Here is a 25163-nt window from a genome sequence, read left to right on the forward strand (position 1 = left end):
AAAGTTACAAAAGTAAGTAGATTTCCATAATTTACCAATTATGTGGCAATAAAAATGGCAGTTGTTTATTTTTTCCTTTCTCTCTGCTCCTTTGGAAGTATTAAATTAATAATTTTGTTAATGCGCAATATAATCACATAAGGCATCGCAAACCAGGTGGCTTTGAGGGAGTGGGTTGGCTTTCATTATTTTAGCAATTCTTTTTTTTTTTTACTCAGATTAATATTTCATGTCCATTTATTTATTTTATTTGCCAAGAAGTTGTGTAATAAGCAGTATAATGAGCAGTCAGATGGTTATTTTCGCAATATAAACACCAACAGAATTTCAACACAAACTGGAGGTTGAATTGAGCTGGTTCTGGAGACACAGCAGTCTCTTTATTCTCACATAATTACATAATGTCAACTCAAATCAATATTTCATGTCCATTTAATTATTCACAGTATTTGATAAGTATCCATGGATAAGGCAAATCCACTATCAGTCGACCTCTAGTTTTCAACTTTAATTTGTAATTCTGTTGAAGTAACTTGGGCTGTTAAATACTTCAACCAATCACAGACTCTCCAACGGCTTTAAATCAAATAAAATTAAATCAGTGAATCAGGCCCATGCACAGGGCTGTGTCCAGACCAGTAGCGGTGGTGTGACTTGGGCATGTGGCATCATGCCAGCTTCCCGCCTCACTCCTGCAATATTTGTGTTTAGACTGGCTTTTACTGAGGTGGTAGAATCCAGACCCCGACCTGAAGGAATAGCACAGTCAGTGCTCGGAGTTATGCCAGCCTTTCAGCGATGCCGCCCACCACAGGAAAGAGAGAGGGGCCGTATTTAAAGACTTGCTCGAAATGTTTTGGCAGGGATGTAATCGTGATCTTGGCATTGAAAGCAGGCTCAGTCTGAGGAACTGGGTCATGTTTGGGGTGAGCACTCTACAGTGTCTGCATACATGCACACTCAGAGAATTACTAAATTAACTCAATATCTGGCAATGTCTGACAACACTTATCATTGCTCTTTTGTTAAGTGTTAAGAAGTGAAGTTTTATGCGCACTTTATAATTCAGCATGGAGTTAGCTGTGATGTCATCAGGTCATTACAGCTGGAGTCAGATCAGTTGAATCACGATCATTTCATAATGGAGGAGATCGCAGATTATTGGTGAAGGGATGTTGTGGGATCAGTAAGAGATTTTAGAAAGTAATTCTGTGACCTAGGTCAGACACTGAACTCTCCACAACATCAATGACCCAGCCAGACTAGCATTAGCATGAGCATGGTGCTAGCTTGCCTGTATGATAAAGAGCTTTTGGAGTCCACCTGTTTTCCCTTTTATTATGTTAACATGTTGTTCTTATCTTCTCCATTTTAAGCACTCAATACTTCACTGTCCTGTGGACAAGCTGTAGAGACTCAAATTACGCAGCTAAAGGGCCACTTCTAGAAAATGAGGGGTGACCAGAGTCCAGTGAATGAAATGAACGGGTAATAGTAATGGTATCTGATTTTCCTTTGGTTTTAAAATTTGCAGTGACCAACAATTCCAGCCATGTCTTAGCAGAATGATATCACGGTGAATTTGCATCAGTAGGTCGAAAGTTCTTCAGCTAAAATCAGTCTGTGCTTACTGAAATTCGAACCACTGCCCCTAGTGGCCAAAGCGAGAAGGGTTGTTGAACGTATGTGCACGTGTGAGCTCCAGTTTCCGGGTGAAATGTCCACAGAGGGGCTTTAGAAGGGAATTTTTTGTTGTTGTTGTAAATGATGTAATTAAGTCAACAGGAATGCATATTTTATTAACCGTATAATCTGACCCAAAACTCCAACCCCATACCTAACCGTGAGCGGAGTAAAAATGTAATCTTAGAGGAAAAAACGCAACTTCCGTATTGTGCTCGCCATTGTTTATGTGAACAAGATTCCGAAACCCATGTCTCTGAGCACCACAGGAAAAGGTAAACACATTTGAATTGATGCAAAAATATAAGATGGTGGATGGCGCTTGTCAGTAACTCGGCAGAATGGGGTCAATGCTAGGATGTTGGAACATTCGATAGCAACGTGTCGGCTCCCGTGTGATCTAGTTGATCTTAGGACAGCTTCAAATTAACCACTGGTCCCTGCTCTCCAGTGAACTCCAGTATTACATATAGCGGTGAAAATCTAACGATTTTAACTAATTTATCGATATTTAACAAAAGTAACTGTAACAGAACTGAATGATTCTGGTTCCAATTCCATGTAAAGATTCTTGTTTCAAGATTCTAGCAATGATTCTTTTAGTACTTTTGAGAAAGCTCAAAAGCTGTGTGTTTGTTGTTGTATAGAATCAGCCCGGACAATGCAATAGAAAGATGTGTTGTCTTTTTATTGTCTTTGTCTTCCGATGCTAAGTCTTTCCCTACACATTCAATTCAGACAACAATCTCACAACTCAGCTAAAACATTATTTCTATTGCCTTGGCGCTGTAGATTCAGTGGCACATGGAAACGTTGATAATGTTTTAGTGCGATTTTCATCCATATCAGCGGAAGACTACAGACAAAAGGGCGAATCCGCTAAACAGTTGCGCCACTTTTGTGCAGCGTATTTCAGCACAAAATGTGTCTCATTTTTTAACCACCTCTAGTCTAGTTTAAGCATTCGAAATTTGCACTGAAATAGCGCTGCGTCTTCAGTATTTAAATTTTTTAATTTACTTTTCGTGTCAATTAGACTCATTATAGATTATGGTTTATTCACAAAACTCTATGCTGTTTGCCCAGTACAATAAACCTCGCGCTATATCCACCTTAGGAAAGCAGGTGGTAAACCGAATTTTATTCAAAAAAGATGTGTGTGTACATTTTTTTTATCGATCATAGCAGCATTCATTCCTTAAATAATGATCAAATGATGTAAAAGACAGTTGAAACTGGCATATATCCAGATGCGCGATGTGATCAAGTGCACATTTGGCATGTTAAAGAGATGATTCAGGTGTCTGTCAGATAGCGACACTACAGTTTTGGTAGAGTGTGCCAGATTGCGCTGGTCTGCTTAATCTTCCGATATATAGCGCTCGAATTAAGATTATAATTGCATTGTGCAAATTGCATCCAGCACAGATTTTGTGGTAGCATTTGCGTCGTTGCCTGATCTGCATAATTTCTTTAGTAAATCGGACGCTAAACCAGCACAGACAGCGAGTGCAAAAAAAACGCAGCTTTTACCAAGTACAAATCCTTTTTAGTGAATTCCCCCAAAAATCTTTTGTTTCCAGTATTTCTTTTAAATCAAACTGGTTCTCAATAAGGACCAGTTCTAGATTCCCAATCCTAACTACCTGGCTAGTTTGAGTGTTTACCTTTATTGTATCTGAGAGGTACAGCCTCGTGTCGAAACATTGATATGCACATATTGGATTTCTTAAGGGGATGCGATGGAATGTTAACCATAATATCTTATGAGATATTAGAGTCACTTAGAGGCTCTTCAGTTTGCCAAGTTTTGGGGATCTCTGGAACTTTGTGCATTGTGTTTGTCTTCCCTCAATGGTCCTCTGTTGTTACAGCCATTTGGAATGCTTCTCAATTGTACAGTTGCCAGATATTATCAATGTCTTCATCAATGTCTTATTCTCCTAAAATGCACGTTGCAGGGTTTAGGTATTTTGTTCATCTTATCTTAGTAAGCCAGGAACTTAGAAACACTGTGTGTTTTGTACAGTCTGTTAGGGACTGGGATCGGGCAACATGTAATTTTTACTCCAGATTTTTGTCCCCTGGCATGCATCCATTGCCACACCCCATCAGCATTTAAAGAAGTCATTGTACAGTCATTGATTTTCAGTGCTTGTAACTCTTAAGTGCTGTGAAAGTACTGGGTAAATTCCCACAAAGGGCTCAATGGAAGAAATCAGATCAGGCCCTGGGGTACTGCAACGAAGAACTTCTCTGTTCTTCTACTGGACAAATTGTGCATTGAGCTCACAAGCAGGCCCTTAACTCCAAGTTTTTGACTCTTCAAAGGTCAATAATCTTCTCCATGGCATCTTATAAACTAGGCTAAAAAGTGAAACTAATAGGTTACAACCCTGTCTTCTATGGACCTTACATGGTTAGTTCATCCACAAATTAATTTGTTTGAATCATTTACATTTTTAGGTTTAAACCTTTATGATATTTTTCTTTCTTTGAACACAAAAGGAGATATTTTGAAGAATCACCTCTTTTATATAGACCTGCTCTTTTCTATAGTGGACGTTGATTTTTACTGCCAAGCTCCAAAAAGCACCATAAAAGTAGTCTGTAAAACTACTTCACTACATTCCAAGTATTCTGAAGCCATACGATAGCTTTTTCACAGTTTGTTCACTATACAGTACACTGCTATCACATGGTTTTAAAAGACTTGGAATATCGCATAAGTACACGCAGTTCTTTTTTTGTTTGTTGTTTTTTTGCACTAAAATTCACCATCCACTTTCACTGTATGAAAAACAGTGGCTCGGACATTCTGCAAAATATCTCCTTTTGTGTTCCACAGAACAAAGAAAGTAATAAGGCTTTGTAACAACAGGATTATGAGTGATATTTTTGGGTGAACTATACCTTAAAGTTTATTATAGACTGTTTGGGTTTTGCTTAACCGATGTTGAGTCAGTTTCACCAAGCCAGCATTTTTGCTTCGATCCAGAGTGACCTAAGATATCTCTTTCTGTATTGCTCTCTATTTCTCTCTTTCAAAAAAACTTTGTGTTTGTGTGTGCTATCATAAAGTATCACATATTGTATTTATAAAGCTGAAAAATCTCCAGGCGGTATACAAAATGAAGAGGAATAATTAGTCCTGCATCCAATTGAAGAAAAATTTGGGGGGCTTTTTGTAACGTACCTTCCCACAGGTGTCAGGGCCATGAGACCTGAGCGAACATGCAGGGCAGCGCAGCCAAATAGAGATCAGGTGAGCGTGTGTAGAGAATTTATATATATCTCCACATTCTGGAGAGAAACTTGGGTTCCAGAGACGAGATGGAGGCAGAGGCAATGCTGTGAAATCCCTCTATAACAAGCTTTTGATGCTTTTAAAACTGTTTAAGTCAAGAAGTTACTGTTCTACTGTAGTGATGTTTGTGTGTATCTGTTTATTCCCAAACCACCTTATATTTGTGTAAATCTATCTAACCTTTCTTAAAGCAAGCATCGCTATTACCTATTGCTCATACTTGGCATTAGTTAAACAAATTGTAATAAAATTTGGAGCGCAAATTGTCCCGCACTGCCTGTGGTACGGATGCGAATGATACCTCAAATTGTGTGGCTTTTTGAGGAGAGGTGTTCTGACACCATTCTTTTCAAATTTGAATTGATTTGTCAGAAGATAAAACAGACCAAAATTCCCACACACTTAAGCCATTTTTAGGGATCAAAATATCAGCGAGACTTAAGGGTGGACTGCTTTGACTTGGACCATTAAGCAACCACCTAACAACCACACAGAACAGAATAGCAACCGCATAGCAATGCCCTAGCAACCACCCAGAACAGCCTAGCAACCGAATAACAATGCCTTGGCAAACATCCATAACACTCCAGTATCATAAAGACAAGTCTTGCACAAGCATGTACATCTCACATTTTCTTCAGAAAATGTAAAATTCTAGTTTGTTTTATTGTTACATATTAACAACATTTTAGAACATTGATTAAATTATTTTAAGGCCAAGCATTACTGTTGCTCTTAGATTTGAAACCTCCCTCACGCTTTTGTCAACATGGTTTTCCTAGGTTTCATATTGAGATATGACAGATGAGGTAATAATATCTTGGTGTGAGGGGAGGAATCTCTCAGGCTCTGACCCTGGCTTTGCTGTGAAGAGCTCCGGCTGTTTCAGATTTTATTTCCAGTTGTCTGGTTGCCAAGGTCAAGCAAGTATATGATGATGATGACGACAATAATGATGATGGTGGTTGTGGTTGCCATTTAGAGAATATATTTTATATTTTTTACTTTTACGTTTACAGTATTTTTCCTTTACCTAAGCAGGCAGCTAAAGAGACAAGAAAAGTGCTGCTGTTAAACCTGAAGTTTTGAGAAGAAAACTAATGCATACAGTGGCAGTAACTTTTGCACTAATACACACACACAGTTACACTCTTACCACAGCCTCAACACACACACACACACACACACACACACAAACAAACATCCAACTCTTTCACTCTCCAGTCTCGACAAACACACAAACACACAGCGCTCTTATACACACATTCTTAGCCCAGCTGCAGCACACACATTCCCTCCCCCTGGATTAAGCTTACTATAATGGGAAAGCCCTCAGTGCATGCAGTGTTACCCTCTCATTACCACTGCACCTGTCCTGAAATGACAGCACTAATGCAGGACAGCACTTAATGAGAGAAAACGGCTGACAGATGAGACAAATACTGACACAGAGAGTGAGTTCTGTGTAAAGAAATGTTCCAAAAGCATTTCTGAAGTTGTCATGGAGCAGTTTTTAAGTGACTTACTGTGAGGGTTGTGTAAGATTTTACTATTAAAAATATATGTTTTTAGATATATATTTTTTATTAAAAAAAAAAAAATTAGATCTTTTTTTAATATATAAAATATATTGGCCAGATCGAAATACCATCAGATTTGTGACCATTTTGAAATAATCTGCATCTGAACTCCATTGTTTCACATTCAAAATCTTCTCAATAAATAATAATACAATTTTTTTTATGTTTAATAAGTTTTATTTTAATATTTTTGGGGATTTTAGATCAAATAAATAAAAAACTCTTCAGAATAAGTGTTGTGTTCAGAAATTGTGTGTACGTTTCTTTGTGTTGGTTTCTGTTGCTGTCATTAAATTGTATTATGTACAGTATACTGTATATCTGCACTATATTTGACATTAGTATAAATATTGGTATCCACATCTGCCTTTGAAAGACCCACATCAATGGAAAACAAATTAATAGTATAAATAAAATAAATAAAATAATAAAATTACAATATATAACATTGATTATTATATTATATGTATATATTATAATATTTATTACATTTGATAAAATAAGTAATATAAAGTATATAATATACTAAAATACTAAGTATATAAGATAATATAAATACAAACTTATATTAAAACATATAATAAAAATAAAACAAAACTTTTAATAAGATAGATAAAATAATTCGTAGCAAGTCATTTAACTGCATGTCCTGAGACCATTTTTATTTTTATTTTTTGAGAATGAGTAAGAGTACCGATTCTAACTTTTCTGTACTCCCCGATACCAAAACCTGTTATTTATTTATTTATTTATATATGTATTTATTTATTTATTTATTTTTATTCCATATCAACAGTTTATTTAAATTTTTTCATCAAATAAAAATTGAGAATTTATTTTGAACAATATTGTATTATTTTTGTCAAATAAAGTGCTGCACAGCAGAGCATCGCATATGTGAGATTTTGCTTAAATATAAAAAATTACTAGTTATTTATTATTATTATTATTAGTAGTAGTAGTATTACAGTGAATATTACATAGCTGTACAGTCTTTATATATTTTTTGTCGTTCTTTTTTCCATTTAAATTGAGCTTTTATTTTGAAGTGAAGCCCTTTCCGTTTCTGTGTGTTTTTGACGGGAGCTTCTCACTTCCGGAAAAGCAGGTCGCTATGTGACCCAATGTGATTATTAAACTGCAAAATGCTGCTATTTAAGTTAATATGTAGTCGGTATTAGGGATGGCTCCGATACCTGGATCAGTATCAGCTCTGATACTGATGTTTTTAGACGGATCGGGTATCGGTCCGACAAGCCCAATCCAAATCCTGTATTGTGTGTTAGTCATGTTCGTTACTGTCAAGCTCCAAAAATGACATAAAAGAACCATAAAATCACCATTAAAGCAGTTCATATGACTCGTGCATTTTATTCAAAGCCACTTGAAGATGTGCGATAGCTCTGTGAATCACAAAAGGCTGTGTTTAATAAGTAAATATATCAAATGCACGTGCAGCGCCAGCGCATTAGTGAATGGTGCTGCTCTGTTGACACACACACACACTCGTGGCTATTTTTAGCCTTCACGCCGTGCGCAATATTTGAGCGCTACACACGAACAACATCTCGGAAGTAGATGCTCAATAGTTCAATTCACTTATAATATGCATTTAGAATGGAACCAGAGGCGCATTTGATCAGAATTTGACTAAGAAGTTAATTAAACTACTGTGAACTTGCCTACAAACAGGACTTCCTGGAGAGTTCAGAATGTCAAAATAAAAGCCAGAGGGTTTTAAAGTTAAAGGTGCACAATTGAGAAATTTTACTGTTGTATTTAATATTCTAAAAGTCAATAATAATAGTAATAATAATTGGGCTCCAAAAAATAACTGTGAATGAAAAGTGAAGTGATATCTTACAACTAAATAGATCTGAATCCTTTAAAATCCAGATACAAAATGTAAAACTGTATTTATTTTTTTAAACTGGCATCGGAATTACTGTAAATTTTTCTGCTACACAATCCTTTAGACAACTAGTTAACAATAAAGGTGGTATCGGTTTTTGGTATCAGAGCATTTTTACGAGCATGATTACAAGTACATGAGCGCGGTATCAGACCTGATTCTGATACCAGTATCGTACATCCCTGCATTTAACCAAAACCACTGAGTTTTCCCCCTGTCTCTCTCTCTCTATCACACTCATATACACACTCACTCCCACATCACCTCTGTTCTTTCTGTAACAAGGCTTTACGCATTGTATCTCATTGTGCGTGTGTTAGAGCGTGTCATGCAACCAGTGGCCATTCAGTTTCACCTTTGCCATTGTAATGTAATAACATCCATTCACCACGTTGTGTGTGTGACCTGTGAGTGCATTTGTGTGTCTTGTGTGAAATGAAACAACCCCTTTATCTGAGGAAAATTATTTTGATGGATGTACATTGTCTCCTAACATGCCTGAAATTCTACATGAGAATTCAACATTGTTTTAATACACCTGGTCTTAATGTGACCAATCGTTCATTAAAAATATAATAACTTGCTCCACTTCAGGCTTTGAAACGACTTTTCCTTTTCAGCTGACATCACTAAGCCCTCCTAGTTTTTCAAACCCTTTTTCGAGCATCATAATATACAGTATAACTCCCACTTTTCAAAATCCATGATTTTTTTTTCTTGTTGAATATCTTGTTTCGCTCGGAAATACGTCACAATACGGAATGCATTTGTGTTTGTAAGTATTTTGTGCTTGTTTATCAGGTTTTTGCAGTTTATTTAATCACCCTTAACACAAATGTGAATGAAATTCTTACCCTCTAGCTTTGTGTTAATGAAAAGATGGAAATGCTCAAGACAAGTGTGTGTGAGGCATAATAGTGACGAAGCAACTCTAATACGGGCTGGTAAGAAAATGGGGTTTATATCTTCATTGTACTGAGGTTTCACCATGAAGCATAAAGATATCTGAAAGAAAGACATGAGACAAAGGAAAGAAGAGTTAGATTGATGTTGGGAATTAGAGACTGAAGACATGAGCAGTGTGTGTCTGGTTAAGTGGAAGAAACAGAGAGATGGAGTTAAGGAGACAGGTAGAAAAAGAGAGAGAGTGGCAGAAAGACAAGAGGTGGTGGGTGCCTCATTTGCATAAAGGGTAGGGCACGATGCCCAGTTTAGGAGAAGGGTTGGCACTTTGCCTCACGAGGAAGGAAAAAGAAAGGAATGAGTATGAAACCATGTTGGAGAGAGAGAGTGAAGGAGAGGGTTTTGGAGAGCTCAGAACATCTCTAGTTTAAACATGGCACTTGGCACTATTGCTGCTAAAATATCCACCTTAATTACACTGTAGTGATTTACAGTTTGTGATGTATGTATATAAAGAAACTCAAGTACCTCATGACTGAGTACCAGGAGCGATACTAGGATTTCAGCCTGAAGGGGACTCAGTGAATGGGTCGTGACAACATTTTTAATAAACCAATTATAATTGCAACTGTTTGTCAGTAAATGTATATCAGTTACTGCGGCATATTTGGTTGTACTTTATTTTGTGATTCCACTTATGGAGAGTGTGCAAAGAATGAGCGATTGAGAAGTGGAATCGACCTCTGAAATGTGTTTACCCTCCCCCCAAACAAACTGGCACCATAGAGTGCAACAGTGCCTAACACGTTTTTCAGCCATTTTGGTTCCGGAAGTGTTTTTCCTATTCATTTTTTCCAAAGGGATCCAAAGATTCATAAAAGTTTTGATAAAAGCGTTCTGAGCACTAAACCAACAAGCTCCGAGGTGAATCACAACATTACAAATGTATTTTATTTGAAAATGTAACGACAAGACAAAGGTGCAAGACTGTGTACGTAACGTCTTCAATGAAGGCATGAACTTCAGTCCCATGAAGCATTGCATATGACATAATTGAATTAAAACTATGGAAAAAACTATGTAAATATATAAAACTATTGATTATAAGTGTATTATAATTATAGAAAGAATATATTTTAAGTTCATTGCAAAATATACTGTACTATTGCAGTAATATTGCAGTGTGCTTTGTTTGGTGTGATTCTCTGATTGGTGGATCCTTCAGGAGGATTATGGGTAGTGAAGTTCTTTAACAGGAATTCTCTTATTAATCTCAATTTTTTTAAATGACGTTAAAAACAACACGGATTGATGGCTTAAACAGGAGCATATACTATCTGTTATCAATCTCGGAACATGCAGTAGATGTGGTCTTTAAAGGTTTATATATGATATCAGAGAGCATGTTTACATCCTTACACCGATTATCAGGGCTGGGGAGTAACGAAATACATGTAACAGGATTACGTATTTAAAATACAAAATATAAGTAACTGTATTCCACTACAGTTACAATTTAAATCATTGGTAATTAGAATACAGTTACAAGTATTTTGATTACTGAAGAGATTACTTTGCATTTTAGTGTCATTTGTTTCATTTAATATTTAGTCCTTTCAGGTGGAAAACATTTATACATATAAATGATGTGATCCAAAGTGCATTTGAACAGCGGTGAAACACTTTCTTATGATGTGTTACATTCATACGAGCAGACAGAGAAGTAAGTTTGAAGTAAGTTTAGAGCAGAAGAAATAGAACTAAACCTTGTGTAAATTGTCAGCTTTACGCTAAGCTAAAATGCTATTTCTAGCCATTTTACATGCACATGTTACCAGGCACGATCATATTTTATTATGAAGAAAATTCACGTTAGATCATAATTTCTTTTTTTCTAGTAAGACCTTTGATATTAGGGCAAAAATCGCTTTCTTGATAATAATTTTTGTATTGTTTTCCTGTAAAAATATCTAAAAATCATTAAAACAAGATCAATTTGATTTATATTGTTTTAGAAACAACACTGCATAAGATATTTAGGTTTTTCAGAGAATGTATTTTTAACGTGTATTTTGTCTTACTGTACTGGCAGAGTTTTTATAGTCAAAACAAGTGAAAAAATCTACCAGTGCTGAAGAAGTAATCCAAAGTATTTAGATTACGTTACTGACCTTGAGTAATCTAACAGAATACGTTACTGACCTTGAGTAATCTAACAGAATACATTACAAATTACATTTTACAGTATGTATTCTGTAATCTGTAGTGGAATACGTTTCAAAAGTAACCCTCCCAACCCTGCTGATTATGCTTAATAAGCTGACAACATGGTCATGTAAATGCATTAAATGGCGTTACTTTATTTGGTGTAAGGTCATAAACGGCGTAAGAATAAACCAATCAACACAGATACATTTTTGCCCATTACGCTGATTTCACGTTGCATGTAAACACCTTAATTGGCATTCTTAGTGGCTTATCTAATGTTCACACGTGTTGTGCACATGCCTCTGGGTTTGACATCAAAAGCGGAGAATAATGCATGTCATGTAAACGCAGATTTTTTGCTTTGTCTGATTTAAAAAAAAAAAGCTGATTATTGGGAGTAGTCAGCGTATAGGTTTGTAAGTAAAAGGGCTCATTGAGCACATTTACATGCACACCAATACGCCAATAACTATCAAAAATCAGCTTATTTAAAAAGTTTACATGACATTTGAAATAATTGTTATTCTTTGTTTTTGACATCAATCCATGCACGTCACACATTGCACTGTAAACCCGAATAGGTTATCAGAACCTAAAACATTTGAGGTAATCAGTTACATTAATAAGTTAATAAATTCCAAATTTAAGTGGAACTGCTAGGTTTTGATTTTGTACTACTTATGCATGCTAATTGCCCTTAACTTGAAAAATAAGCTTACTCCTACATTTTGATGGCACTTAACTGTAAATTTTGAGTAAACCACCAGATTTTCTTTTTTCTTTTTTTTTTTTGCAACACAAATTAGTTATTTCCATCACTTTATCCACCCAAGTTAAGTCTGACTAGTGACTTGCTTAATAATGGATAAAGCATACACACTTGGTATCGGTCCTCAACCTAAGCTCAAGCTCCACTTTTCACTATAAAGGTAACCCCAAAACTCCAACATAACAGAAACTCTTCTAAATGGCATCATAACAAAACATTAGACTCAAACATTCATCAAACATGAATACAAGTTTTCCCCTTTGCATTCATGTTGCAAAAACACATAAAATAACACTTAATTTTTACATTTACTTTCCCTATCAAGTCCCATGCAAAGCATGCTGGGAACAAGAAATCCCCTGCACAATTTGAGTTTACCAAACAAAATAAAATGTAAGTTCATTAAACTCAAAACAATAAAACAGTTCAGGTTACTTAAAAGGTGTCAGTTTCGTGAGGACAGAAGAAAAAGCTCTAAATACTCATCAAGATTAATTTATTTGAACTCATCTGAATGATTACATTTTTTTCCTACTCAATACAATTAATTACTTTGAGCATTGGGGTTTACTAAGCCGGTAAGAATGCCAGTTAAGGTGTTTTCATGCAATGCAAAATCAGCGTAAATGTGCATTCACACATACCTTTGCATGGCGAAATTCTGTGGGCAAAGAAGGATGTTAAGCATTTGAAATAAGCAAAAAATAACTGCCTAGCAGCCTCTTTTTAATGCTGCACTTATACTCTGTGAGAGTAAGTTAAAAATAAACTCACTAAAATGATGTCCTTGTCCATTGTGAATATTCACTGAAGCTGTGTATGAAGCACCGCCCACACAGAGGTCACCACAAAACCAAGCAACATCCTATTGGTCAACGCTGCAAATTCGCCTGTCAGAGTTCACCAAACTTGAACTCCACGCGAAATCCGCGGGGGGAAATTCTTTGTCACCGGAAGTCCATAGCGCGAAATTCACAAACTTGTGGATTCCAATTGATATGACTGTATTTCACCTGTGGAATTTCACTGTGCGAGGGTATGTGTGACCCCGCTTAAATGGGAAAATATCTACCTGTGTCCATCGGTTCATTCTTTCACCGCTTAACCTTACGCCAATAAAGGAAATCCGTTTAATGCATTTACATAACCACACACATTGTCGGACAACCTAGTCTCATGATTTTTATGATGTTTACATAGTTTACGAGTTGGCTATTTCGTATGATTTCGTACGAGTTCGTTCGTAAAATTTGTACGATTTCTTCAAGTGCAAATGTCCAACACGGAAGTGCAAGTTTCACGCACGAGGCGTTAAGGACATACTTATTAATATTATGCCCTTACTCAAACCCCTTATCTAAACCTAACAGATCAGTAGAGTGTGTAAACATAGGAAGCTGTTGTGTGTGACAGAAGCAAGTAATTGTTGCGTATTAGATGGAAACGATGTCCAGCCACATCATTGGCTGTAGTGAAAGTCATACGAATTCATACGAGTGCAGTCGCATTATAAACACTGCCTCGACCTCGCATAAGCATCGGCTATAAATCTGATTTTTAGGGAAGGGAATTATGTATGTTTTAAATGCAAGCTTTCCCAATCAGGACAGCAGTTCAGTGTTTGGAGCGATAAGCCATGCTTACTTTCTCCATTACAAAAACTGAGTTCTTCTACTACCCACACCTGTCTTATACCTGAGAGTACTGCTCTCTAGCGCCCTCTCAGGGTGAGTAGTAGAATTAAGATAGAGAAAAAAAAAACATGTAAACAGGTGTAAGTTGTTTACATGTTTGTTACTCTTTATGTTTACATGGTTGTTACAGCATGATATCATATGAATTAGCCAAATTTCGTCATATGAATACTTACGATTTTGCCTTGAGAGTGTGTAGCGTCGGATGATTCAATCAATTCATGATGGATAAAATAAAGTCCTGTCCTACTTTTTTTTTTTTTTTCTCTGTTTCGCTTGTAAATTCATCAGATTAAGTGAAATGAGTTCAAAAAGCATTTCATGTTGACGTGAATGTAACAAACATTAAGGCTTAAAAAGACTAAATAGCAAACCACTCTATAATGGGGCTTTTCCACTGCACGGTACGGTATGGCTCAACTCGACTCTGCTCGCTTTTTGGGGGTTTTCCACTGTGGATAGTACCTGGTACCTGGTACTTTTTTTAGTACCACCTCGGTCGAGGTTCCAAGCAAGCCGAGCCGATACTAAATGTGACGTCAAAACCCTGCAGATCACTGATTGGTCAGAGAGAATCTATAAGCTAGATGGAAGGTTAGCTTACCCTGGTGCGTCGTCTTTGAGCTAACACAGTGATGTCCTTGTCTGCGCTTTGGTGTATGATTGTTCTTGCTTGTTTTGATTATTGGGGGGGTTACCTCCCCCCCATCCCCCCTGGAATCTATGCCCCTGGTCTTATAGCATTTTAGTGTTCATGCATAGCTTGTTGCATTTAAAGAATATATATATATAATTTATTTATCAATCAGTCTTTTTTCCCTCCAAATGAATATGTCCCAAAATGTCCCCAAACAGATGTTTTTCCAGATTTAGTTGCCTTTTGGGGACATATTTGACCCCACTCTATGGCTAAGTAGGTACACACGCAGACACAGTATCAACATTAGGTGCTGGGGCTGTCGGTTAGTCGCTGCGTAGCGCTGTGGTGTCACGCCGTGCTCCTCTCCGCATTTTCCCCAGTTTACACTTCTTCATTCAGCTGACTGATCTCACCGCACGCCGAGAGAAAAACAGAGTTCAGCTCTCAGATCAGCGACACATGCTCCCGCGGACGGAAACAGGCTTATCTGTTCAATCAAATCATGAATAATGCGTCTTTAAATAGCACGTGCACGTGATTGACAGAATGGAAGAGCAAACGGTAACTGGACATAATAGTGGCCATACATATCACATAATGTAAATAATTACATTAGCATAATAAAAATCAAACTGTACATAGGCTACAAACGGCAAAGTATTTAGACTACTTACACAGTAACATAAACACTAAATTATGACCGATCAAACCATTTGGGAGACCTTTGATGACCCTGTCACTGGACCATGTTTCTATGCACTGAGATACCGCAGTTTTGAACTCGTTTAAATTACTCCCAGATTTTCATTTAAGATGGAAACATTTCAGTTTATAAAGTGAAGAAATTGCACACAAATTAAAAACTCCCAAAAAAGTGAACGTTTTATTTATTTTCTAAGCTGTCTCTATAGCCTAGGCTACTTGGTATTTTTATTTTTATTATTTTTTTATTTTTTATTTTATTTTTTATTTATTTTTTTATTTGATCTTCAACTGTTTTGGTAAAAAAAAAAAAAAAAAAAAAAAAAAACAATGGCACGAGCGACTTGCTTGCGTGTGTGGTGTGTAGGCCCGATGAAGAAACACTTTTATTGTGCCAATTTTCTTAGCAAAGCTCTGTTTTTATGCTGTGCTATTTATTTTAATTACAACTTGGTGTAGCACACCTGTTCCGAAAACTGTCATCTGCATTTCTCTCAGTTTGTCAGAGATTCATTGTCATCATGAGCAGGCCTGCAGACTTGCGACATCTCTGAAAACTTTGTCAAATTATTTTTGAATGATTTTTCCTTATAAATGTAAAAGAAAGATGATTAAATGTGACTTCGTTTGAAATCTTCTGATTAGCCTACTCGACATATTATTATTATTATTATTATTATTATTAGAACATAGATTAGTCTAATGTTAACATCGGGATATTCTGTAAGAACACGTGTGGTCCAAAATATTACTTTGCAAAATTTTGTTTTTATTTTTATTGTTGCTGTGTGTTTTTTGTTTTTTTTAACGCCCCCAAAATAGATTTCAAGCCAATCTGTGATATTAAGTGACGTTTCAGATTAACACATTTAGATAAAATACTGTATACCTAATTTCTGCATTTAGCCTACAACTGCTTTCAAAATACGCAACAGGAATGTAAATATGATGTAATAAAATGAAATCGTGTTAAATAACTCATTTCATCATGCATGTTTATATGAATGCACAAATAGTGCGTTATTCGACTGGCTCACAATTCTCGGATGTCTTTTATTTTCTTTGTTAGTATTTTCGATTTCTGTACATTCAAGTCCGTTAAAACAAATGAGGCTACATTTAAATCTTAAATTTGAGAACAATAATGAAGAGGTTCTGTAGTGTTCTATGGCAAAGTGTTAAACATCCTTTAGGTTTGACCTTCTGTATAGGTTGGAGAGCTGCTTTTTTGCTGGTTTTGTAAAGTTCATAAAAGTGTCTATCATTTTTGAACGATTTTCCTCCCAAATAACAGCGTGCATGTCAGAAACGTCAGCTCTCGCGCATCAGCAGCGCGTGCCTGCTCCATCTGCAGCCTTTTCTTCCTGTTTCGCGCCAAAATGGAGCTCGCGCTTCCCGCGAATGCGATTTTAAATACATAAAAACCGTTAATGGTTCGCGCTGGACTTTAGACGTTGTAGACTTTATTGAATGAAATCTGGTATATTTAATATATATATATATATATATATATATATATATATATATATATATATATATATATATATATATGTATATGTATATATATATATATATATATATATATATATATATATATATATATATATATATATATATATATATGTATATTAAAAAAGAAAATGGAAATGGGAAGAATGAAAAAACAAATCATCTTTGAAGAACACACTGACGGTCAAATGTAGGCTATAGTTTTACAACCGTTTTGTTTTGTTGTTATTCTCTTCAAACCTCGTCCAGAAATTAAATTTCTCTGTGTTTACGTTTGAAAATGAAAAGTGGTCATTTTGAGTCATAATTTAGCCTATTTTCTTAGGTTAGTCAGTGAGGTGAGCCACAAACTAGAGAGTTCTTAAAGGTTGTTGCCATCAATTAAAGGTCAACCAGACATATTAAAACCTTTTAAAAAAGACACACAATACCGAAAGACCACTTAGATGTTAGACATTTGATTAGCTCCACAGACACAACAAACAAACATAAATTATTTGGTCTGGATTGGTTATTTTAGTTGAAAACACAGGTCTTAAACAATGAAAAATTAAGCATGGTTCTGGAAATGGAGTGTGTGTATGAGAGTGTGTTGCCGAGTTTTCTTTTCACAGCCTCAGCCTTTTTCTCTCTTTCTGTAGAAGTAGCCTAGGCCCTGCTATACAGACACAAAAACAAAAAACAAAAGCAGTATGCAGCAGAGCGAGACAGCAGAGCTTTTCTGTCTTTCTCACTCAAACTTTTATCTTCCTCTAGCCCTCTCTTTCCCTTTTTCATGCATAAAACAAAGGTCACTGTTTAGAGAGGAGAGTGTCATACAAAGATAAGATAGGTTGCGGTGTAAAGAGTCTGAATGACATACACAGACTTTGGCTCAGAAGGCAAAAAAATAAATCCAGCAGGCTCCGGGTGAACATGAGCAAACGGCGTTTTAAATGCTGATTATGTCTTGCATACTAATTTAATCTCATGACAATAACACTTACTGTTCTTACTGCATGGGATAAAATCTGCTTCATGCAAAATTGTGTTATTTTCGATTTTCCGCTTGTTACTGAGGCCTTGTTCCCCTCTCGATATCTCAGGTCATTAAATGCAGACACTTTCAAACTCTTTGTTTGGAAATATGGACATTTTTTCATGGAAATAAGCGAGCCAGGCATGAAATCTGTGCAGTCTGAAAAAACAAATCAGATGCAAACCCTAACAACATCCAGAATGATTCAGACGATGCCTAGAAAAAAATAGGCAATATTAAATTCCAAGACATCATGCAGATTGATTCAGTACACAGTGGACTGATATAAATTGAGTAGACCTTTAAATAACAGCTTGACTCTGATCATTTAAGAACTTTCTTTTAATTTGGATTCTAATTCGGAATTTTCATGCCAATGGAACATTTACAAACAAAATAACACAACCTGATGGCCATTTTACTTTTAATTTGTTAGGAAAACCTGGTTTTAGTGGTGCCCTTAAAAAGAAAAAGAAAAACGTTTTTTGATGCTTGTTCAATTTGCTTAATTACAGTTATTATTACTGTTATTATTATTTTTTAGATACAATCAAAATGAACTAAAACAACACAGTTTTAGAATATTTTTTTCACAACTTGTTTTCATTGCATTATATCCATTTAAATGGGTGAAATAGAAGTATATTTAATCCATTTGAGTTGGGACTACATGAATACTTTTTGTGGTGATATTGTAACATTGATGAAACTGGGCTGGGGATTTCTAGATCCCAGCATGCTTTGCATGGGACTCCATACGATAGGAAGAGGTAATGTTAAAAGTAAGTGTTATCTTATGTGTATTTTTGCAAGATGAATTTATAGAGGATTCTTGTTAGTGTATATGTTGAGATTTAGAAGAGCTTTCTGTTGGAATTTTTGGAGGTTACCATGGTGAAGAGTGGAGCTTGAGCTTGGGATAAGGACAGGTATGTGTGGCACATACTTTAATTTGAGGAATTGCTGTTAACCATAATATTGCTACCAAGCTGCACTCTGTAATGCTTCCCATCGACATGTATTGAACATGCTAATATGCATTATCACTAGCCAGTATATATAAAGAAATAAAAGATATTCATTTGAGTTACGTTGACATGTCTAATTTTGATGCGTTTACTTAATTCAGATAGTTTCCATCTGCAGAATATATTTGATTTGAGATCACACAGTAATTTCAAGTTCAGAAAACTAATTTCAAGCGTGTGGAACCACTGTCCAAAATTGAATCAAGTTACACCAAAAGAGTTATTTTTTTTGAGAGAAAAGTCTTGAAACTTGCATTGGGGTTAAGTCTACTTCGGCCGGTAGTCTTGGGTAGGCCTGCTAATCACCCTAAGGTGCCGCGTCGCTCTATGAGTGTGGCATATGTTGCGTAAACTCATTGCAGGGATTAACCCAGACTCAATCTTTTGATGCATCTGCTCAAGCTAGCAAATGCCCTGGCTCTGTGCATTGATCATAACGGATCATTGAGAACAGGGATAGTGACGGATCTTTGAATTCCTTTAAAATGTAATATGGATACTGACAGGAACTCTAAAGATAACTCTGTATAGCAGTGTTATTAATACTGTAGTTTGGTGCCAGATTTAATCATTTAATGTTTCGTGTCCCATGCAGAGCTCAACAATAAGGATGACCCGATGGCCCGGGGTCAGTATGAGAGAGTTTCTGGACAGAATCTGTCACTGAACTGGTATTGTCTCACATTCGTTATTCATCGACATGTGCCTTGCAAATGTAAAGATTTGGTTTTCTGTGATGTACTTTGTTGTTGCAAATTCTACTTATTTGAATATTGCCCCAAGGTAAAGTTATCTAGCTGTTGTTGAAATGTGCAAAATGACTTGGACACATCATTTAGAATAGGTTGAAACGATAAACAAATCACAGTGTGCCTTTGTTCTCCAGAAAAAGCCTGTTTTTGAAATCAAATATTTGGATGTACTACACAGCTGTGAAATTTCCAGCTATTATTGCAAGTTGAAAACGTACTGGAATAAAAAATATAATAGGAAAATCTTTTTAAATGAATATTCATAGTTCAATACAAGTTAAGCTCAGTCGACAGCATTTGTGGCATAATGTTGATAATTAAAAAATTGGCAAAAATTAATTTCAACTTGTCCCTACTTTTCTTAAGCAAAGCAAAATTCTGGGTTACAGTGAGGCACTTTCAATGGAAGTGAATGGGGCCAATCTCAAAAGTACAGTCACAAGACTTAAACAATATTCGTGTGTTAACATGATTTTTGTATGAGAAAATCACTTACTAACATTTTTTTGTGTAAAGTTATATCCAGCCATGACGATGTAACACAGTAAACTCTAAAAAGACACTAAAAATGACAAACAACTTAGCTGAAATAAGATATTAAAATTATAATCTTCACATTTCTGCCTTTAAACCCTCCAAATATTGGCCCTATTCACTTCCATTGTAAGTACCTTACTTTTACCTTGATTTTTGCTTTTTTTTTTTAAGAAAAGGAGGGAAGAGGCAAAATCATTTTGTGGTAATAAACATTATGTAACAAATGCTGTCGACTGAGCTTAACTTGTATTGAACCCGGAATATTCCTTCAACAGTTTATTGTTACTGTGTTTTTAATAAAAAAAAGAAAAAAAAAGAATATTATTTAATTGCTTTAAACAAACATTACAGTTTTGCCATGCTGGGTCTCTGAGGGCTCAGAAAGACAAAAAATTTAAAGATTAAAAACGAATGAATTTCAGACGTTGATGCTCTAATTAGATAAAGTTAGAAAGGAATAAGACAGAATTTTGTTCTTGCTGTGGAATATATATGTTTCTTGCTCTTTGTTTGTGTGCTGAATCTAAAGGCAGCTGCTGGTCTGTAGCGTCTGCTGGGTGTTCTGGCCCTCGTGTTCACACAACACTCAATGGAGGGAGGGGACGGGGCAAACGGGGACACTGCATGTACGCTTACTTGATGGAATTGATGGCAAGTGCATTGGTGAAAATGGTAAAAACGGGTGTGCATCTGAGTTTGAGGAGAAGTGGGGGAAAATGGAGGTAAATTGGGGTGGGAATGGAATACGGGCGGTACTGCTGATTGGCACATGTAAAATTAATGTGCTCTGGACGTTGCAGTTGCACAAGATAGGAACTTGTTAATCTGGCAAAGTAAGGCGGCAACCCATTGACCGAACCCTACACTTATCTACCCCCCTCCCCCCTTCTTACTCTCGCTCCATCTCTTTCACCCTCCCAATATATCCCTACCAGCCTCCCTCCCATATAGCCCTTCAAGCGTGCGTATTGGCTGAGCGATCGGGCACCCGTTGCCAAATAGGTGGGCTCAGCTTCGCGCTGGCACACTTTGAGGCAATGGATAGGAAAAGAGCGTGGAGAGGAAGAGAGAGATAGAGCTGGAGAGAAAAAGGGGGAAAAAAGAAGCTTCTTTCGGGTTTGCCAGTGGTCGTACGCGCTCTTCCAACATTGATTCGGTCCTCTTCTTTTTTTTTTTGCTTTCAATTCGCTCCTCTCTACCCCCCTCTCTCTATTTCTCTCTGTCTGTCTTCCATTCTCTGTCTGTCTCGCTCTCTGTGAGTCGAATGCAGAGCACGCATATCTGAACAAACACCACTTAGCGCTTTGCCAAACATTTTTTCTCTTTGTTGCGGTATCTGTGTATTTATTTGTGTACATTTTGTCTCTAACAGTGAGTACAATACTTTTTGATTACGAGCGATTTCACTTCTCGCTTTTGTGTTGTCACACGTAATTTTCTGGCAAAATCCCCATTTTTTTTTTCTCTAAATTTTTTTCTCCCCATTTTCCTCTCTCTGCTTTGTGTATTAAATATTTCTCTCTTGCTTTTGCTTTTCCTGAATTTCTCTTTATCTTTCAAGTCAATTGGATATTTTTACAGAATTTTACCTTTATAAAATTTGTCCTTTTCAGTTCTTTGCCATTGCCATTTTATTTGCAAAAATGTTAAAGTTTTAATCAGGGCATGTAGTATCAAGCTGAGTTCGAAGAGGACGTTTCACTTTTTGTTTTTGACTTCTTGCGTCAACCTGCAGGGTTTAGGATGAAAGTACAATATGGTAATTACTGACATTTATTTTGCTGTTGTGTATTTTGCTGCATGTCTTGTGCATTTGTCTGTGGCATGCTGTTTCTGTGTCTGCTCCGAAAGTAAAAGGGATTGGTTGTGCAGTTTGGTCTCTTTACATCTGTTCTTTAAAACTTGTCTGTTTTGAAGTGTAATTTGATTAGTCTCTTAAAATGACTTTGAATGTCAGTTTAAAGAGAGAAGCAAAGAGGTTAGAGGTTACGATATAGCATTTTTAAAAGTTTGTTTATAGAATTTATCATGTTTTTTTTAATGGCATGTCCATAGTTTTATTACTGTATATATATTGTGAGGAAATTGTTCTAAATTAATATTGCAGGATGCAGTATTTCTGTTTGATGCTTCATTTGTTTTTGTTCATGTGAGTGTATTTGTGATATGCACACACACACTCACTTGCATTCCACCCACCTTCCGTCGCAGAGCATAACCAAGCCAACCGAGCTCTCAGTTCACTCATGCTCCGCGATACTAATGTCTTCTCCCCTTCCTTCCTCTCTTCTCCTTTGTTCCCTCTCTCTCCACCTCACCAGGATGAATTCCATCCCTTCATCGAGGCTCTACTCCCGCACGTGCGGGCGTTCTCCTACACCTGGTTCAACCTGCAGGCCCGCAAGCGCAAGTACTTCAAAAAGCACGAGAAGCGCATGTCCAAGGATGAGGAGCGCGCCGTCAAAGACGAACTCCTGGGCGAGAAGCCCGAGATCAAACAGAAGTGGGCGTCACGGCTGCTGGCCAAACTACGCAAGGACATCCGTCCGGAGTTCCGCGAAGACTTCGTGCTCACCATCACGGGAAAGAAGCCACCGTGCTGTGTGCTGTCCAACCCTGACCAGAAGGGCAAGATCCGTCGCATCGACTGCCTGCGGCAGGCGGACAAGGTCTGGCGCCTGGACCTGGTGATGGTGATTCTATTCAAGGGAAGTCCTCTGGAGAGCACGGACGGAGAGAGACTGGTCAAGTCACCGCAGTGCTCGAACCACACCCTGTGCGTGCAGCCACACCACATCGGAGTGTCCGTCAAAGAGCTGGACCTGTACCTGGCCTACTTCATCCATACGCCAGGTTTGTGCAATACACTCTTTTTAGCTCTCTCTTTCCTGCACTCAAGCTCACTGAACGTGTTTCTTTCAGAGGGGTTAGAATTCAGAGTAAGTTGACACCCCCATAATCACGACCACTTCCCGTACACATATAAACACTGGCTGTGAGCTTCTATGTTCTGTGGCCAACGCCAAAATTACACTTGAACAAGGTTCCCATGGTCATCCAATTTGAAACCTGGTTATGTTAAAGTCGTGATTTCCAGGCCCGGAAAAGTCATGGAAGTGTAGTAAAACTTTAAGTCAATAGCGAATGTACATTTTATGTGGTTATGCTGTGCACGGGGATCCAAAAGCCAAATCTTCCATTGTATCATATTTAAATAACAGGTCTTTTTTTGTCTTTTATCATTTGTCACTTTTACACAAATATAATCGTTTAAATTAGGGCAGCACATTTAATCTAATAAATAATTGAGATTACAATTACAGCTGCTACTGTTCACTAATAAATACTCTTTAAAAAAAAAAAAAAAGTGCATTTAAAAAATGTGTATTTACAACATGTTTTTTTTTTTTGCAGTGCTTGAGCTTTATAACCAATCACAGACATGTCTGTTTCTCATTTTATTTGAAATTGAAATAATAGTTTTGTTTTTTGTGCTGCTGAAAGGGCCAATGTGATAATTTAGGCACTTAAGTTATTAAAGATCACAGTTCTCAGCTTGTTTTGGATGTGTAGTCTACATAAACAGTATGGCGTGCATATAAAACACAAAAACTAAGTATTTTAATGTAAATTATATTAATTGAAATTTATTAGTATATCAAGGAAAGTAATCGACAAATATGCTTTTTGTCATTATTGTGCAGCCGTAGTTTAAATCTATTAATTCCAAAGATTAGCATCTGGCATACAATTGGAAATCCTCCCCAGCAATTTCTATAAAATCAATTTAAGAATACTATTACTCATTATTTATGAATGTACTAATGAATGACTGAAAAGGTCATGGAAATTCATTGAAAAGCCCATTTGAAATGTGAAGGAAAAAAAAGACCTTCATGAAATTGAAGAATTTCTGCCATTGTTCATAGCGTTTCATGAATCTGTGTATGTCTTTTTTATCAATTTGTATGTATGTTTTGTCACTTTCTTTTGCTGCATTGATAAATCATATGTTTCAGTGAGAGAATGTTGGAGTGGTTGGCCTGTTTCATCTCTTAGTGTCATCCTGTTCTCTCACTGGCAGTGTGTTTTAGAGCCGTATCATTTTGGTGTGTGTGTGTGTGTGTGTGTGTATTTGGGGCTATGTTACTAGCACGGTCTCATACATGCCAAACACTGTTTCTGACACAGCTAACACTCTCTCTGACACACACACACACACACACACACCCCATGTAGTAGAAAAGGTCTGACTGGCCAAACACACTCAGGGCAGCAGCTCCATAATACTGTGTTTAGAAATCTTTCTTTCTTTTCTTTCTTTCTTTCTTTCTCTGTCTGTCTGTCTGTCTGTCTGTCTGTCTTTCTTTGTTTCTTATTTATAACCACCGTTGCAGAGCTCTGATCCAACTGGTACAAAGTCTTTCGACTCTTTCGGTCAGTGTACACATTGGTGCGTGCCGTGCCCAGCAGGGTTGGCCATCATGCTACCCGTTCAGAATGTGTGCTGCTGTGATGCTGTCTTATCTTATCAGGCTAATTCCAGTGTGCACTACTGCTTTTATCGGGCTCCAAAGAGCCTCAGCAGAGGCTGGCACCCTGCTGGGCAGGTTCCGTGGCATCCTGTGCCAGAGCTCAGGGGGCCTTTCTCAACCCCAGATGCACATGGTCCCTATGCACTTCCCTGGTTAGGGGCATTATGGGTATTTATACTTTGTATTTAAATTGTATTCTTAATTTAAATCATGCAAACCATTTTTGTGTGTGTGTGTGTGTGTGTGTGTGTGTGCGCCAAAAATGTCTTTGCATTCTTAACGTCTTGAATACGATGGTACATCTGTTTACTTAATTTAGTTGTTTGCTTTGTGTTTATTTTGTCCTTGTGATTGTGTAGTCACAGCATAATTCTTTGTTTATAATC

At 36.8% G+C, this 25163-nt stretch overlaps 1 protein-coding gene across 10 annotated transcripts in view; it reads left to right on the forward strand.

Annotated features, from left to right (window-relative positions):
- The window catches only part of LOC127445024 (nuclear factor 1 X-type-like), a 131660-nt gene that overhangs the window by 27650 nt on the left and 78847 nt on the right, over positions 1-25163 (forward strand). For 9 of the 10 annotated variants that reach the window (XR_007897914.1, XR_007897915.1, XM_051704747.1 and 6 more), the window contains one exon: positions 22564-23095. Coding sequence is in view for 8 of the 10 variants with exons in the window: in XM_051704747.1 (XP_051560707.1) it covers positions 22564-23095 (532 nt within the window). In the remaining 2 variants the exon portion in view is untranslated. Of the gene's footprint in view, positions 1-21293; positions 22002-22563; positions 23096-25163 lie in introns of those variants that run through there. The other variant, XM_051704746.1, reaches the window with a different exon arrangement.

The sequence above is a fragment of the Myxocyprinus asiaticus genome, chromosome 8 (genome assembly GCF_019703515.2).
Source record: "Myxocyprinus asiaticus isolate MX2 ecotype Aquarium Trade chromosome 8, UBuf_Myxa_2, whole genome shotgun sequence".
Taxonomy (NCBI): Eukaryota; Metazoa; Chordata; class Actinopteri; order Cypriniformes; family Catostomidae; genus Myxocyprinus; species Myxocyprinus asiaticus.